Below are 16325 nucleotides of genomic sequence, written 5' to 3' on the forward strand. Positions count from 1 at the left end.
AAATTAATTAGCTGTACAGAGAACAAGCTGCATTGATTTAAAATCATTTATCAGGTATTGGGAGCAAATTACCCTGATATATTTTCCTCTATGGATTTAATTTCAGGTTTTGAATTTGAAACTTAGTTGATTTTGAAAAAAACTGAAATGCATTCAAGTTTATTTTAGCAATTTACTACTGAATTTATATCTAATCAGTGGCATACCACAACGTGACTAAATATCACTTGACTGGGAGAAGAGCTGCCCAGCAAAATGGCTCTTCTCAGTCTCACATTTCAGGAGATAAATATGGAGTGAGGAATGCAAGGCTCACAACTGTTAGTCCATGTGACCTATTGCTTTAAAGAAAGGAGATACGACCCTCATGAAATGATTCTAAATTTAACTGTTTGCCCAGCAGTTGATGTTTCAGCCGAGACCAAAAGGTAGAAAAATCAGAGCTCCAAGGAGAGGGGAAAAAAATTAATTACTGCTTAACCGATCGAGTGAACCTCCTGACTTTGGGGATGAACCTTGCGGTGGGATTCAAACCGATGCTTGGAGGCGCACAGACAATGGACAGTTTGGAGAAGCAACTTATTTGTCCCATTTGTCTGGAAATGTTCACAAAACCAGTGGTAATTTTACCATGTCAGCATAACTTGTGTCGAAAATGCGCCAATGATGTTTTCCAGGTAGGTTTTTCAATTATTGCTGATATTTGACCATGGTATTGCTGTTAATTTTATGAATAGATTGAGTATTAAGAGTACCTGCTTTCTGTGTTTATATTTTTAGTAAATGTATAAACTTTTTAAGTAGGTGAAAAGTGCCCTTCAGAAAAATAGTTTTGAAAAGATGTTTGGAGGCCTGCTTGTGTGTGAGGTTGTTTAGATGGCCGAACTGCAAGTAAAAGGACAACAGAGAAGGGAAACGAGAAAGGAAAATATGTCAGATCACAAAATTTGGTGGGAGGGGAGAAATGATCACTGAGTCCGGCTCATTACTTTTTTTTTTAAAAAAAGCACATTCCTCCTTTCCTGACCAATGGTAGATGGCACTGGTGTTCAGCTGCTTTAATATAATTGAAGCAAAAAAAAACACACAATGGAGAAGAACTCCAAAAGAGGAAGATTGACAAGAAGACAAAAGAGTATCTGTAAACAGGTGGTGTGACTGAATCATTTTTCAGGGCTGATTGACATTTTCATTTGGTATGTAATTCTCAGGCTTCCAACCCATTCTGGCAGTCAAGGGGCTCGACTACGGTGCCTTCAGGGGGTCGCTTTCGCTGTCCTTCCTGCAGACATGAGGTAGTACTTGATCGCCACGGAGTTTATGGCCTGCAGAGAAATCTCCTGGTGGAAAATATCATTGACATCTACAAGCAAGAATCATCCAGGTTATGCAATATGCTTTATTTATAGAGACAGCTGGACAGAGAATATATATGCTTTAGTGAATGGTTTGCACCATAGAAGAAACATTTCATTTCTCTGCCGTTTCTCTTTGTTCTTGCTGCTTCATTGTTTGTGCAGAACCAGCCTCTTACAACCATTGCAGAATTACCTGGAAAAACTCAGCAGGTCTGGCAGCATCGGCGGAGAAGAAAAGAGTTGACGTTTCGAGTCCTCAGTTTTGAGGACTCGAAACGTCAACTCTTTTCTTCTCCGCCGATGCTGCCAGACCTGCTGAGTTTTTCCAGGTAATTCTGTTTTTGTTTTGGATTTCCAGCATCCGCAGTTTTTTTGTTTTTATCTCTTACAACCATTCACTCCTCTATTGTTCTATTAGCTGAGGTGGAAAAAGAAGCCAATTTTCCACCAGCTCCATTCAAGGATTCAATTGTTAGTAAGTGTGAAGAAACAATATTAAATATTCCCCTTGGGAATGGAGTAGAATTCCCCACAATGGAAATTCAAATAGGAATGGGTAAAAATGGTCACAGTTTTTAAATTAAGAAACCAGCATGGGTGGAAAGAAGAAAAGGGATGATGAGATAAGTTAGGCAAGTCTGATTAGAGAGCATCAAGCTTTGGACTTAACATCCTGACAACAGAGGAAAGGAAGGTGAAAATTGTTGAGTTCTACAGTTTACATTGTTGGGAAGCACAGAGCAAGGTTCTTTTATATGTAACTGGGCTTTTGGGAGCAATATTCAAATGGACCTTAGTGGTCCAGTGTTACCTCTTCATCTTTTGCTCAGGGTTTCCAGAATAGTAGGAGGCTATTTGGATCATGTCTGCGCTGACTCTTTACTAGAGCAATCCAAAACTATTCCTACTGCCTTGATCTCCCTCAACAGCCCTTTGTCTGCCACTGTTCCAAATAAATATTCAATTTTCCTTTAAAAGATGTCATGGCCTTTGCCTCAACTAGCAAAGAATTCCAGGTTCCAACAGCTTATTTTCTGTTGGAGTTCTAATTCAAGGCCTATTTAAGGCCAGAGACCAATGATTGATGGATAAAAGGGGGAAAATCTGACTCCACACATTTCGTGGAGTTGTTATTTGTAAAATCCTCAAAAATGAAGCTATCTGATGCCATCAGACATCTCTTTATATGACAGCGTACCGTCAACATCACTATTCATATAAAGCCACCTTTAAAGCAGGAAGCTGTGACTGATGGACTGCACTGTGCGGTCAATTCAAACCTCATGCAAACCATTTTAATGATAAAACTAAATTCTCAATGGCAAAGTTAATTTAATCACTTTTCTCTTCAGAATCTTCTGGTCTCATTCATTTAGACAATCTAGGGTTGTGGTTGTGACATATTTTTCCGGATAACAATAATGGGTAAAAGATCTAATTATTGACTTAAAAATTTATATCATGCTTTTCGCATTCATAGATAATCAGATGTGCTTTGCAGCCAATGAAGTCACTGTTGTAATTTAAGAAAACACGTCAGCCAGTTTGTGCACATTGGGATTCTGTAAACAGCAGTGAGATTAATGACAAAATAATTTGTTCTAGGAATAGGGGTTTAAGGCTATGAGTGACTGAATCAGAGACAAAGTGCTATCACTGAGTTAAGTATAGCACCTGATAAGTCCCCCAAGATCGATTTAATTATTAACCATTCATTTACATTTTATCTTGATATCTTGATCACTATTCTATTTTCTCTGAATTTATGATTAGTTATTAAACATTTCACATTTAAAGTTTATGAATTATGCAATGTTCTCTTTGGTTTACACATTTTTACGGCACTTTATATGGTTGGGGTTGGGTTTGGGGATGTGTTGGGGGTAGGGTTGGCGACGTGTTGGGGGTTAGGGGTAGGGTTGAGTCTGGGGGTGGGGGTGTTGGTGGAAGAGGTGCATTTGTTTTTGGAGAAACAGTTAGCTTCCCGAAATTATGGTCACAGTGTACTTTATTCTGCTTTAACATTTCTAATAATTCATCTCCTCCAGGCCTCTGCATACCAAATCTGACCAGCAGTTAATGTGTGAAGAGCATGAAGATGAAAAAGTAAATATTTACTGTCTAACTTGTGAGGTCCCAACTTGCTCAATGTGCAAAGTCTTTGGCGCTCACAAAGATTGTGAAGTGGCACCTCTTCAAAATGTCTACAAACGTCAAAAGGTATCTTATTGATATTTTGTTTTCATTTAGGATATAAATGTCCATCTTAAATTTCATATATATTCATCAGGATATAAATGCTTTAGAAGCAATTCAGAGAAGGTTCATTTGACTGATACCTAGGATGGAGTTGTTACCTTAAGAGGAAAGGTGAGGCTGGGCCTGTATCCATTGGAGTTTAGAAGATTGAGAGGTGATCTTATTGAAACATATAAGATCCTGAGGGGACTTGACAGGGTGGATGCTGAGAGGATGTTTCCCCTTGTGGGAGAGACTAGAACCAGGGGGCACAGTTTAAAAATAAGGTGTCTCCCATTTAAGATGGAGATGGTAAGAATTTTTTTCTCTCAGGGTCGTGAATCTTTGGAACTGTCTTCCCCAGGGCGCAGTGGAGGCAAGGACAATTAATATTTTTAAGGCAGAAGTAGATAGATTCTTGAGTAACAAGAGAGTCAAAGGTTATTGGGGATAGGCAAAATGTGGAGTTGAGGCCATAGTCAGATCAGTAATGATCTTAGCAAAATGGCAGAACAAGCTCAATAGGCCAAATGGCCTACTCCTGCTCCTAATTTGCATGTTCATATATCCTTATTTAAATAAAATCTATGTCCCCAATACTTTAAGAACATGAAACTGGGAGAATTGATTGACAGCTCATCACATACCAAATGATTGCTGCAGATGCGAATTCTGTCACTGATCTGGTTTTTTTTTTATTCATTCATGGGATGTGGGTGTCGCTGGCTAGGCCAGCGTTTTTTCCCCATCCCTAATTGCCCTTGAGAAAGTAAGTAATATATTCCATTTACATAAACTGGGAGCTGTTTGCACCTTGGCAAAACAGTGCAATCACTTGCCTGTATTTTATAGTTTGATTTTGTGCTTTACTCTAATTGGCTCAGATAAAATCTAGTTTTAAATAAAAACAGAAAATGCTGGAGAAACTCAGTAGGCCTGACAGCATCTGTGGAGAGAGAAACAGTTATTTGTTTCAGCAACAGCTGTTGTGCTATCTATCCAGCACTCTGACATCCACATGCTTTTTGTAATGAATGGAGTTCAGATTTTATCATTCTATGATCTGAGAAGCAGCAAACTCCACTATTCTATAGGGTTTTCATTGACAATTTTCTTGCAATTGGGGTTCGTGTTATAAAATGGCCTAGAAGGTTCTCTTGAGAATCTGCACAAAGAGACATTTGTTCATTATCTTCCTTGGTTTTCACCCCTTATAGCCTCCTATCACATGTGGAGCAGCTGTTTGTGATACCTGCTACCTGTTCCCTACCTTCCTGAATCCTGTGCATTTGCTCTTGCTATTTGTAAATACAGATAAGAAAGAGATCAACCATAATCTAATTGAATGACAGAATAGGCTAAAGGGACTGAATGTCCTATTCCTGATCCTTCGTATGTTTGAATTCATGATTGAAACAAACGCTCCTCCTTGGTACTCCTGCCTTTACTGACTGACATATACAATCGCACATGACTTCATTGAAGGGGAAGAGGAAGAGAAGAACATAAGCGAATAACAAATGAAGTTATGCTGTAAAAAAAGCAAGGTGACAAGAAAAACAAGAACAGAAAAAGTGAAAGGAGAAGAGAAGGACTCAGGGAGAGAGAAAAGCAAAGACAGAAAGGGACGAGCGCCTGGCGGGGTTTGTTGGCAGATTGCAAGCTGTTGTTGCTGTGCACTCGGCTATGGGATCGTTGGGCTGAGAGAAATGAAAGATTATTCATAGTTCCCTTTGGTGTAGAAAAGCTGGCGTACCTCAAATTGAGTGTTTAAAAATAATCTTAAAGGAGTTGCTATTAGGTTGCCTGCAGAGTTGTTCAATGCATTGAAGAAATGGATCTTGAGTTATCTTTGTTGACAAGAATAGCCTGTGCTCTGGCCTAATAAGTGTTGCTATTTTTTGCAGACTGAGCTGAGTGACGGTATTGCAATGCTGGTGGCAGGAAATGACAGAATCCAAGCAATCGTTACTCAGCTGGAAGAGATTTGTAAAACCATTGAGGTGAGTAGACCTACACCAGTATATTTGTAACTAAAGCTGTGAAATGATGACTCCCTTCGAGTTATTATCCATTCGATGGCCCTCAAGAAGTGTCTTAATTCAATTAATAAGAACTCCAAGCTTACAGGAGTTGTCAATCCCACTCTTCTATCATTCCCGTGTTCCCTGGTTTATATTAGTTCCCATTCCAGCAAGGCTTAATTTTGAAATTCTCATACTTGTTTTCAAATCCCTTCATGGTCTCACTCCTCCCCCCTCTCTGTAAACTCCTCCAGTCCCACAACTCTCCAAAATCATAACAAACTTCCACTTCTGAATCCCTCACATTCCCAATGATATTTGCTCTATCATTCATGGCCATGTTTTCAGTTACCTAAGCCCTAAACTCTGGAATTCCCTCCCACTGCTTCTCTAAATCGTTGTTCTCTTTTAAAATTCTCCGTAAGTCTTTTTAACAAGTTTTTAGTCACCTATCTTAATATCTCCTTCTATGGCTCAGTGTCAAATTTTGTTTGGCAACATTCCTGTGCAGTGCCTTGACACATTTTATTATGGTTAAAAACATGATGAAAATGCAAGCTGCTGTATAGTGTCAGTGAGTAAGGAGCAGTATTGTTTGGGTTTGTCATTAGCTACCATTTCCTTGCAAACATTTGGCAGCCAGGAGTCTTTAAGTCAATTGATGAAAGGACAAATAAAAAACAGGCAAGGGTCTGGGGCACTGTATCTTTTTAGATATGTCAGATCTATTCAATGTGTTATTTCATATAATAGTAAAGGTAATATCAGTGCCATGCAGGTGGTACTCTGCAAAAGGGCAGCATGAAGCTCTCCAGCATTATAGAGGTGTAGATGAAGTTTACCTCATTAAACACAGAATGAGTTATTCTGTTTCATCGCATATTTTAGTATGGTACATCAAAACCAGACCATTAAAATGCAAGTCTATTTTTTCTTATCTTTTAAAAAGCTGCAGACATCAAAGTGCTGATATCTCAAAATCCCAACAAAGTACAGCACAGCTTCCTAAATTTAAACTTTGAACTGTGGCTTTCCTGTGCCATGTCCAAAAATAAAACCAGTCTTAACCTATTTTCTATTTCAGAATGTGCTATAAACAGAGCAAATTCTGCCTTCCTGTAATTTGCTTCCTTCTGATTTAAATAAAATATTATTTTGCCATTAACATTTTGACAGATTATGTATGAAAATGAAAATTTATTTTTGTGGATAGTTGAAAACGTTTGATCTCAAGGCAGCTACTAACCTTAGCGACTCTTTAAAGTCGCGGAATGAATGTTGGAAATATATTTAATAAAAAATGTCCAAGTCTGGTATTAATAAGATAAATGATGTAGTAATCTCATTAGGTATATTACAATGATTTAACAATGAATTTAGTAACTGAAAAAGATTGCAGTCAATAACGAAAGAGAAAATGATGCTTGTATATTGGATGACGAGTTCATTGAAGCATAAGACAATGGCAGAATATTTCCTATAGCTCCTGAATACATACGGTGTGTGTTACCCATAGATTCATTGTTCAACATGAACTACTTTGTCACGCACTATGAATTAATAGTTTTGGTGTGTTTACATATTAAACCGTGAAGTTTTCCTTTTATTCTCTCATTTCTTTTATTTTCATCAGTATAGAAACAGGCCAGTTAGTTCTCCAAGCTTGTGCCTGTGTTTCTCTCCACGTGAGTTATCTAGTCTTGCTTTTCGTCAAAACATGCTAGTATCCCCCTTTTTAAGCAACGTTTAAAAGACTGAGCTTTGCAGCAGTGAATTCCAGGTCTTATTCATTCTATAAATATTTATTCTAACCTCCCCTTCGTTATTATTGTTAATTCGTACTTATTGACATATAGCCAACCAATGAAAACAATCTACTTACCCTAATATAACTCATAATATTATAGTCACCTCTTGTACGTCTCAACTCCAGAGAAAAAAATACTAAGGGCAGAATTGTTCCATTGTCAGGTAAGTGCGCACCAGTCCTGAACGAGAGTAAAATAGTGCACGATGACGTTGGGCAGGGACACGTTATCATGCACTCTCTCAATATTTCGCTCGGTGGGTGCGCGTGAGAGAGAGGCGGCAGTGTGCCCACCGACATTTAAGAGGCGTGTTAAGGCCTTTAATCAATTAGTTAAACAGATTTTTTGCTGCTCATCCAACCATTTGATTGGCGGGCAGGAGAATAGGCCAAGCGGCCTTTGCATTTTTTGCAAAGCCTCATGCACAGGTGGGATGAGGTTTCAACCAGTGATTTAAAAAAAAAACACTCATTTCTAACATGTCCCTGCTCATCTGACAGAGTCACATGAGCGGGGGACATGTTTTTGACATTTTTAAATTCTTTATGTTTTTAAAATCCTTCGGCTCCCTGAGGCATTTCTGTGCCTTCAAGGAGCTTTCAGTGCACTCAGCCGCGCCCATGTGGCATTTTAGAGCTCGCTCACCCCTCCGCCCCCCCACCCCCACCACCACCACCACCACCACCACCACCACCACCACCACCACCACCACCCTGGCAGCACTGAGCATTTCAGGGCACAATTCACACCGGCCAGCCGTTAATTGGCCAGCCAGCGTGAAATGGCAGCCGGGGCCCGATCGCGGGTGGCGGGCAGTTCCCAGGTCTGCCTGCTACCCCACCCGACATGGTAAAAATCCTGCCCTAACTTTTTAAACCTCTCTACTATGGTATGGTATGCAATCCCATTTCCCTGCCTGGGAGGTTGGTTAGCTCAGTTGGTTCGGTGGCGAGAGTGTGGCGCAGAATGATGCCAACAGCATGGGTCCAATCCCCATGGTGGTCATGGTAGCTCATGGAGGCCTGCCTACTGAGCATGGTTCATGCTTGATACAGGGCTGGTGCCCCACCAGCTATAAAACTACCCGTCCCTTTCTAATCGAGAGGGATGCCTATGGTTCCTCATGGACTGCGGCTAAAATTACTTCACCTCATTACATCCTATTGAATCCAATTTTGTATTGTCGACTCTTATGGTTTGCCATGGAATAAATAAAGCTAACTAACTTAAGTCCCTGGCTTAGCCCTGCCTCCTCCTTTGAAAAGCGAATCATTTTTGCCATCCTTTAGTTCTGTGGCATAATATTTCATCCCTTCATCAATAGGTCCTGAAGATGCTGGTTGTGAGAGGGGTTTTGGTGGTGGATGGGCTGCCCAGAGGTGTTTTGGTGGTGGATGAGCTGGCGCAAGGGGTTTTGGTGGTGGGTGGGCTGGCGCGAGGGGTTTTGGTGGTGGGTGGGCTGGCGAGAGGTGTTTTGGTGATGGATGAGCTGCAGAGAGGGGTTTTGGTGGTGGGTGAGCTGGCGAGAGGGGTTTTGGTGGTGGGTGGGCTGGTGAGAGGTGTTTTGGTGGTGGTTGAGCTGGTGAGAGGGGTTTTGGTGGTGGGTGGGCTGGCGAGAGGTGTTTTGGTGGTGGGTGGGCTAGTGAGAGGGGTTTTGGTGGTGGGTGGGCTGGCGAGAGGTGTTTTGGTGATGGGTGAGCTGCAGAGAGGGGTTTTGGTTGTGGGTGGGCTGGCGAGAGGTGTTTTGGTGGTGGGTGAGCTGGCGAGAGGGGTTTTGGTGGTGGGTGGGCTGGCGAGAGGTGTTTTGGTGGTGGGTGAGCTGGTGAGAGGGGTTTTGGTGGTGGGTGGGCTGGCGAGAGGTGTTTTGGTGGTGGGTGGGCTGGTGAGAGGGGTTTTGGTGGTGGGTGGGCTGGCGAGAGGTGTTTTGGTGTTGGGTGAGCTGCAGAGAGGGGTTTTGGTGGTGGGTGAGCTGGCGAGAGGTGTTTTGGTGGTGGGTGGGCTGGTGAGAGGGGTTTTGGTGGTGGGTGGGCTGGCGAGAGGTGTTTTGTGTTGGGTGAGCTGCAGAGAGGTGTTTTGGTGTTGGGTGAGCTGCAGAGAGGGGTTTTGGTGGTGGGTGAGCTGGCGAGAGGGGTTTTGGTGGTGGGTGGGCTGGCGAGAGGTGTTTTGGTGGTGGGTGAGCTGGCGAGAGGGGTTTTGGTGGTGGGTGAGCTGGCGAGAGGTGTTTTGGTGATGGGTGAGCTGCAGGGAGGGGTTTTGGTGGTGGGTGAGCTGGTGAGAGGTGTTTTGGTGCTGTGTGGGCTGCTGCAGTGGCAGTTGTTCCTGGAACCAAAGGTTTCTTTCAGCATTGGGATAAATGATGAGCTTCTTCTCCTGGTAAGTTTGTGCTGAGAAGGGGCTGAGACAGCTGAAGCCCTTTTCACCAACTTGGCCCTGAAATTGTAGTTAATGAGTAAAGCAGAGGATTAAGCATTTACTTGGCTTAGTTTGGGAGGTGTGATGGGCAGTGGGTAGCAATAAGCATTGATAACATGATATAGTCATAATGCAGCTGCATATTACAGGGTTAAAGGCAACAAACACACTGGATTTAAAAGTGAGAAATTGTTTCAAGTGTGTGATTTGGTTAAATTTGGTAGGACCCAGCCCCAGGTGAGGTTCCCCAAAGTTGTTGATCCAGGCGAAACCCCTCAACTTGTCACCGTCTTGTTGGAACACCCCAAAATTGGAAACCACGGGTGAGGAGGGATGAACTGTCTCCCACCCCCACTCCCACACCCCCCCTCGTACATCCCCCCCTCCCACCCCCACTCCCACACCCCCCCTCGTACATCCCCCCCTCCCACCCCCACTCCCACACCCCCCCTCGTACATCCCCCCTCCCACCCCCACTCCCACACCCCCCCTCGTACATCCCCCCCTCCCACCCCCACTCCCACACCCCCCCTCGTACATCCCCCCCTCCCACCCCCACTCCCACACCCCCCCTCGTACATCCCCCCCTCCCACCCCCACTCGCACACCCCCCCTCGTACATCCCCCCCTCCCACTCCCACTCCCACACCCCCCCTCGTACATCCCCCCTCCCACCCCCACTCCCACACCCCCCCTCGTACATCCCCCCCTCCCACACCCCCCCTCGTACATCCAGCCCCCTCCCACCCCCACTCCCACACCCCCCCTCGTACATCCCCCCCTCCCACTCCCACTCCCACACCCCCCCTCGTACATCCCCCCTCCCACCCCCACTCCCACACCCCCCTCGTACATCCCCCCCTCCCACACCCCCCCTCGTACATCCAGCCCCCTCCCACACCCCCACTCGCACACCCCCCCTCGTACATCCAGCCCCCTCCCACACCCCCACTCCCACACCCCCCCTCGTACATCCAGCCCCCTCCCACACCCCCACTCGCACACCCCCCCTCGTACATCCCCCCCTCCCACCCCCACTCCCACACCCCCCCTCGTACATCCCCCCCTCCCACCCCCACTCCCACACCCCCCCTCGTACATCCCCCCCTCCCACCCCCACTCCCACACCCCCCCTCGTACATCCCCCCCTCCCACCCCCACTCCCACACCCCCCCTCGTACATCCAGCCCCCTCCCACCCCCACTCGCACACCCCTCCTCGTACATCCCCCCCTCCCACCCCCACTCCCACACCCCCCCTCGTACATCCCCCCTCCCACCCCCACTCCCACACCCCCCCTCGTACATCCAGCCCCCTCCCACCCCCACTCCCACACCCCCCCTCGTACATCCCCCACTCCCACTCCCACTCCCACACCCCCCCTCGTACATCCAGCCCCCTCCCACCCCCACTCCCACACCCCCCCTCGTACATCCAGCCCCCTCCCACCCCCACTCCCACACCCCCCCTCGTACATCCCCCCCTCCCACCCCCACTCCCACACCCCCCCTCGTACATCCCCCCTCCCACCCCCACTCCCACACCCCCCCTCGTACATCCAGCCCCCTCCCACACCCCCACTCGCACACCCCCCCTCGTACATCCCCCCCTCCCACTCCCACTCCCACACCCCCCCTCGTACATCCCCCCCTCCCACCCCCACTCGCACACCCCCCCTCGTACATCCCCCCCTCCCACCCCCACTCGCACACCCCCCCTCGTACATCCCCCCTCCCACCCCCACTCCCACACCCCCCCTCGTACATCCCCCCCTCCCACCCCCACTCTCACACCCCCCCTCGTACATCCCCCACTCCCACTCCCACTCCCACACCCCCCCTCGTACATCCCCCCTCCCACCCCCACTCTCACACCCCCCCTCGTACATCCCCCCCTCCCACCCCCACTCCCACACCCCCCCTCGTACATCCAGCCCCCTCCCACACCCACTCCCACACCCCCCCTCGTACATCCCCCCTCCCACACCCCACTCTCACACCCCCCCTCGTACATCCAGCCCCCTCCCACACCCACTCCCACACCCCCCCTCGTACATCCAGCCCCCTCCCACACCCACTCCCACACCCCCCCTCGTACATCCCCCCTCCCACCCCCACTCCCACACCCCCCCTCGTACATCCCCCTCCCACGCTGCCCCTCCCACATCCTCCCTCCCACATCCTCCCTCCCACATGGTCCCCTCCCACATCCCCCCTCCCACACCACTGCCCCCCACCTCCCACACCAAGCCCCGACACACTGCCCCCACACCCCTCTTCCCACACCCCTCTTCCCACACCCCTCCTCCAACACCCCTCCTCCAACACCCCTCCTCCAACACCCCCCATTCCCACACCCCCCATTCCCACACCCCCCATTCCCACACCCCCATTCCTACACCCCCCATTCCTACACCCCCCATTCCTACACCCCCCATTCCTACACCCCCCATTCCTACACCCCCCATTCCCACACCCCCCATTCCCACACCCCCCATTCCCACACCCCCCACTCCCGCACCCCGCATTCCCACACCCCCCATTCCCACACCCCCCCATTCCCACACCCCCCATTCCCACACCCCCCACTCCCACACCCCCCATTCCCACACACCCCATTCCCACACCCCCCACTCCCACACCCCCCATTCCCACACACCCCATTCCCACACACCCCATTCCCACACCCCCCACTCCCACACCCCCCATTCCCACACACCCCATTCCCACACACCCCACTCCCACACCCCCCACTCCCACACCCCCCATTCCCACACCCCCCACTCCCACACCCCCCATTCCCACACCCCCCATTCCCACACCCCCCATTCCCACACCCCCCACTCCCACACCCCCCACTCCCACACCCCCCATTCCCACACCCCCCACTCCCACACCCCCCATTCCCACACACCCCACTCCCACACCCCCCATTCCCACACACCCCACTCCCGCACCCCCCATTCCCACACCCCCCATTCCCACACCCCCCATTCCTACACCCCCCATTCCTACACCCCCCATTCCCACACACCCCATTCCCACACCCCCCATTCCTACACCCCCCACTCCCACACCCCCCACTCCCACACCCCCCTCCTACATCCCCCATCCCCCCCCTCCCCCCACCACTACACCTTCTGTTGTGGCCACAATAAGATTTAATCACAGATACCTTTTCCCCAGACCCGATTGTTCTGGTTTTAAAGGAACCAGTTGGATCAGTTGGAACCAGTTGGATCAGTCTTGAGTTAAAGATAAGGGTAAGTTTATTAACTGCTAAAGGTAAGGAAGGATAAGGCACACGCATATACGGTCATACAGGTTAAAAGTAAGAATTTAGCTTGAAGTAAGTGAAGTAAAAAGGTATACGGAACAGTCCTTGACTCATGGGGAGTAGGTGACTGAGTGATGTGGCTGTTGCGATTCGAGATTCTAGTAGAATTGACTCCGTTAGATGAATAATTAGTTTCGAGGTTCCAGTACAGTTGACTCCAGTGGACGCATAGCCGGTTTCGAGGTTCCAGTAGAGTTGAATTTGGTAGAGAGGGAGAAAGATCTGGATACCTGCAAAATTGCGATTTTCAGGGGTACTGTATGTGGCTGTTAATTCTGAGTCAAACTTCCAGCACTTGCTCCCGCTCAGACACCCACCTACCAGACAGACACCAGGATAGCTTTTCAGTTCAGTTTTAACCCCTCCTCTGTATATTCCATGTGGGAAGTGAATTCACAAATCTGTCCGGTCATCGTTCACTCATCTCCCATTATGTCCCATTGTCTCTACCAGAGGGAGTAGTTAGTTTCTGGGTGTCTTTAGAAGTACCTTGTCTGGCAACAGGGTGGGGTTCCATTACCTCTTAGGGAGTCGCCCTGCAGCATTCCAGCCAGTGACTTGTGTGCATTTTAAAAACTCAGGTCTTATTTTTAAAGTCCAATATTTCTGGATACTATTTGGTGTTTTTCCTTCATTATCATGACAACAATGTATTGTTTTTGATAAGTAGCAGGGGACAGAATGCTCAGGCATTCTAACTGAAGGCAGGGTTGCGAAGGTTGCTGGTTCTATTGCTGAAAGCCACAAGACATCCTGGTGCATGTTGGTGATTCAAGCTGGAGCTGGAGAACAACTCACAACAATTATTTTATTATTCACACCTTTAGACAAAGACCTAAATATTAAAACTCTACCAGTACAATTAACCCCTACTATTTGAGGCACCAGACTGGGTGATTCAATGATTGCCAAGGTGTGACACCCTTAACATTGAATTATGCCTCTCTCATACCATCAAGTTTTACCAATACATTAATGCTAAAAGGTTAGTTAAGGAAAAAGTGGGACCTATCAGAGATGAAGATGGAAACTAGTGTGTAGATGCAGAGGCTGTGGGAAGGGTTTTGAATGAATATCTTGTCTCCGTGTTTACAAAGGAAAGGGAGGATGTAGATATAGTAGTCCAGGAGGAACACTGCGAGATATTGGACGGGATAGTCATAAAGAGAGAGGAAGTACTCGAAGGGTTGAAATCCTTGAAAGTTGATAAGTCACCAGGGACAGATGGATTGTCTTCGAGGCTGCTGAACAAAGTCAGGGAGGAGATAGCAGATGCTTTGAGGATGATTTTCCAATCTTCACTAGATACAGGGGAGGTACCGGAGGACTGGAGAAATGCAAACGCAGTTCCATTGTTTAAAAAGGAATCAAAGGAAATGCCAAACAATTATAGGCCAGTTAGTCTTACATCGGTGGTGAGCAAATTAGTAGAATCAATCCTGAGAGATAGGATTAACTGTCATGTAGAAAGGCATGGACTAGTCAGGGATGGTCAGCATGAATTTGTTAAAGGAAGGTCTTGCCTCACAAATTTGATTGAATTCTTTGAGGAAGTGACAAGAAGGGTTGATGAGGGTAGTGCAGTGGATGTTGTGTACATGGATTTTAGCAAGGCATTTGACAATGTCCCACATGGCAGATTGGCCAGGAAAGTAAAAGCCCATGGGATTCAGGTAATGTGGCAAACTGGATAAAAGGTTGGCTTTGTAACAGGAAACAAAGGATAATGGTCGATGGATGCCCTTGCGAATGGAAACTTGTCTCAAATGGTGTTCCACTGGGCTCTGTGTTGGGACCCTTGCTGTTTGTGTTATATATTAACAATTTGGACGTGAACGTGGGGGGCACGATTGGGAAATTTGCAGATGACACAAAGATTGGCCGAGTAGTGGATAGTGTAGAGGATAGCCATAATCTCCAAAACGATATAGATGGATTGGTGAAGTGGGCGGTAAAGTGGCAGATGGATTTTAACATAGAGAAGTGTGAGGTCATACATTTAGGGAGGTCAAACAGTTACAGGGATTACACAATAAATGGGAATATACTAAGAGGGGTAGATGAAGTGAGAGATCTTGGCGTACAAGTACACAGGTCCCTGAAGGCAGCAATTCAAGTAGATAAGGCTGTAAATAAGGCATATGGAATGCTCTTCTTCATTGGCAAAGGTATAGAATATAAAAGTAAGGATATAATGTTGCAATTGTATAAAACACTGGTGAGGCCACAACTGGAGTATTGTGTGCAGTTCTGGTCACCACATTACAGGAAGGACGTAATACCTCTGGACAGAGTGCAGAGGAGGTTTACAAGTATGTTGCCAGGGTTAGAAAAGAATAGCTACAAGGAGAGATTGGATAGGTTGGGGTTATTTTCCTTAGAACAAAGAAGGCTGAGAGGTGATTTGACTGAGGTGTACAAAATTATGAGGGGAATAGTTGAGTGGACAGGATAAAATTGTTTCCCTTGATGGAGAATCCTAGAAGCAGGGGACATAGATTCAAGATAAGTGTCAGAAGGTGTAGGGGGGACATGAAGAAGAACTTTTTTATGCATAGGGTAGTGGGTGTCTGGAATGCGCTGCCCAAGTTGGTGGTAGAGGCAGAAACTCTAAACTCTTTTAAAAAGTACCTGGATCTGCACCTAAAGTGCTGTAAGCTGCAGGGCTATGGGCCGGGTACAGGAAGGTGGCATTAGAAAGGGCACCTGGGTGTCCTCAGGCTGGCATGGACAAGATGGGCCAATGGCCTCCTTCTGTGCTGTAACTTCTCTATGGTTCTATGGTTCTAAATTCTGGGAGGCAGCACACCATTTGGGATTCGTTATTATGGTTTTCGAGCCTGTGTCCAGTCTCCCTATTAGTTCTCCTATTACCAATGTGTTCACCCGTTTAACTCTTCCCGTGGCCTGTGGGAAACCATACTTTCCCTGGTACAATAGCTTTCCTCGTAACTGCTGTTCTTGGAGTCAGCATCCTTGGAATAATATTCAATATTGAAAATTTATTTGTCAAGTTAATATCTTCAGGTTTCCCCTCATTCCTATTCCTCCTCCACCCAGATGACTGATTACCCAAACCTCATCCTCATCTTCTGTTACTCTGTCTGCCAGTGTGACAGCAACCTCTTGGAATGTGTGTTCCAAAAGCC

At 46.9% G+C, this 16325-nt stretch overlaps 1 protein-coding gene across 1 annotated transcript in view; it reads left to right on the top strand.

The window, feature by feature from the left end:
- The first annotated feature begins 352 nt into the window (after window positions 1-352).
- Window positions 353-16325, top strand: part of trim54 (tripartite motif containing 54) — a 91201-nt gene continuing 75228 nt past the window's right edge. Inside the window, exons 1-4 of the mRNA XM_041188555.1 lie at window positions 353-677; window positions 1212-1384; window positions 3407-3578; window positions 5504-5599. Of these exons, the coding sequence (XP_041044489.1) occupies window positions 510-677; window positions 1212-1384; window positions 3407-3578; window positions 5504-5599 (609 nt within the window). The 5' untranslated portion in view covers window positions 353-509. The remainder of the gene's footprint in view (window positions 678-1211; window positions 1385-3406; window positions 3579-5503; window positions 5600-16325) is intronic.

The sequence above is a fragment of the Carcharodon carcharias genome, chromosome 5 (genome assembly GCF_017639515.1).
Source record: "Carcharodon carcharias isolate sCarCar2 chromosome 5, sCarCar2.pri, whole genome shotgun sequence".
NCBI lineage: Eukaryota > Metazoa > Chordata > Chondrichthyes > Lamniformes > Lamnidae > Carcharodon > Carcharodon carcharias.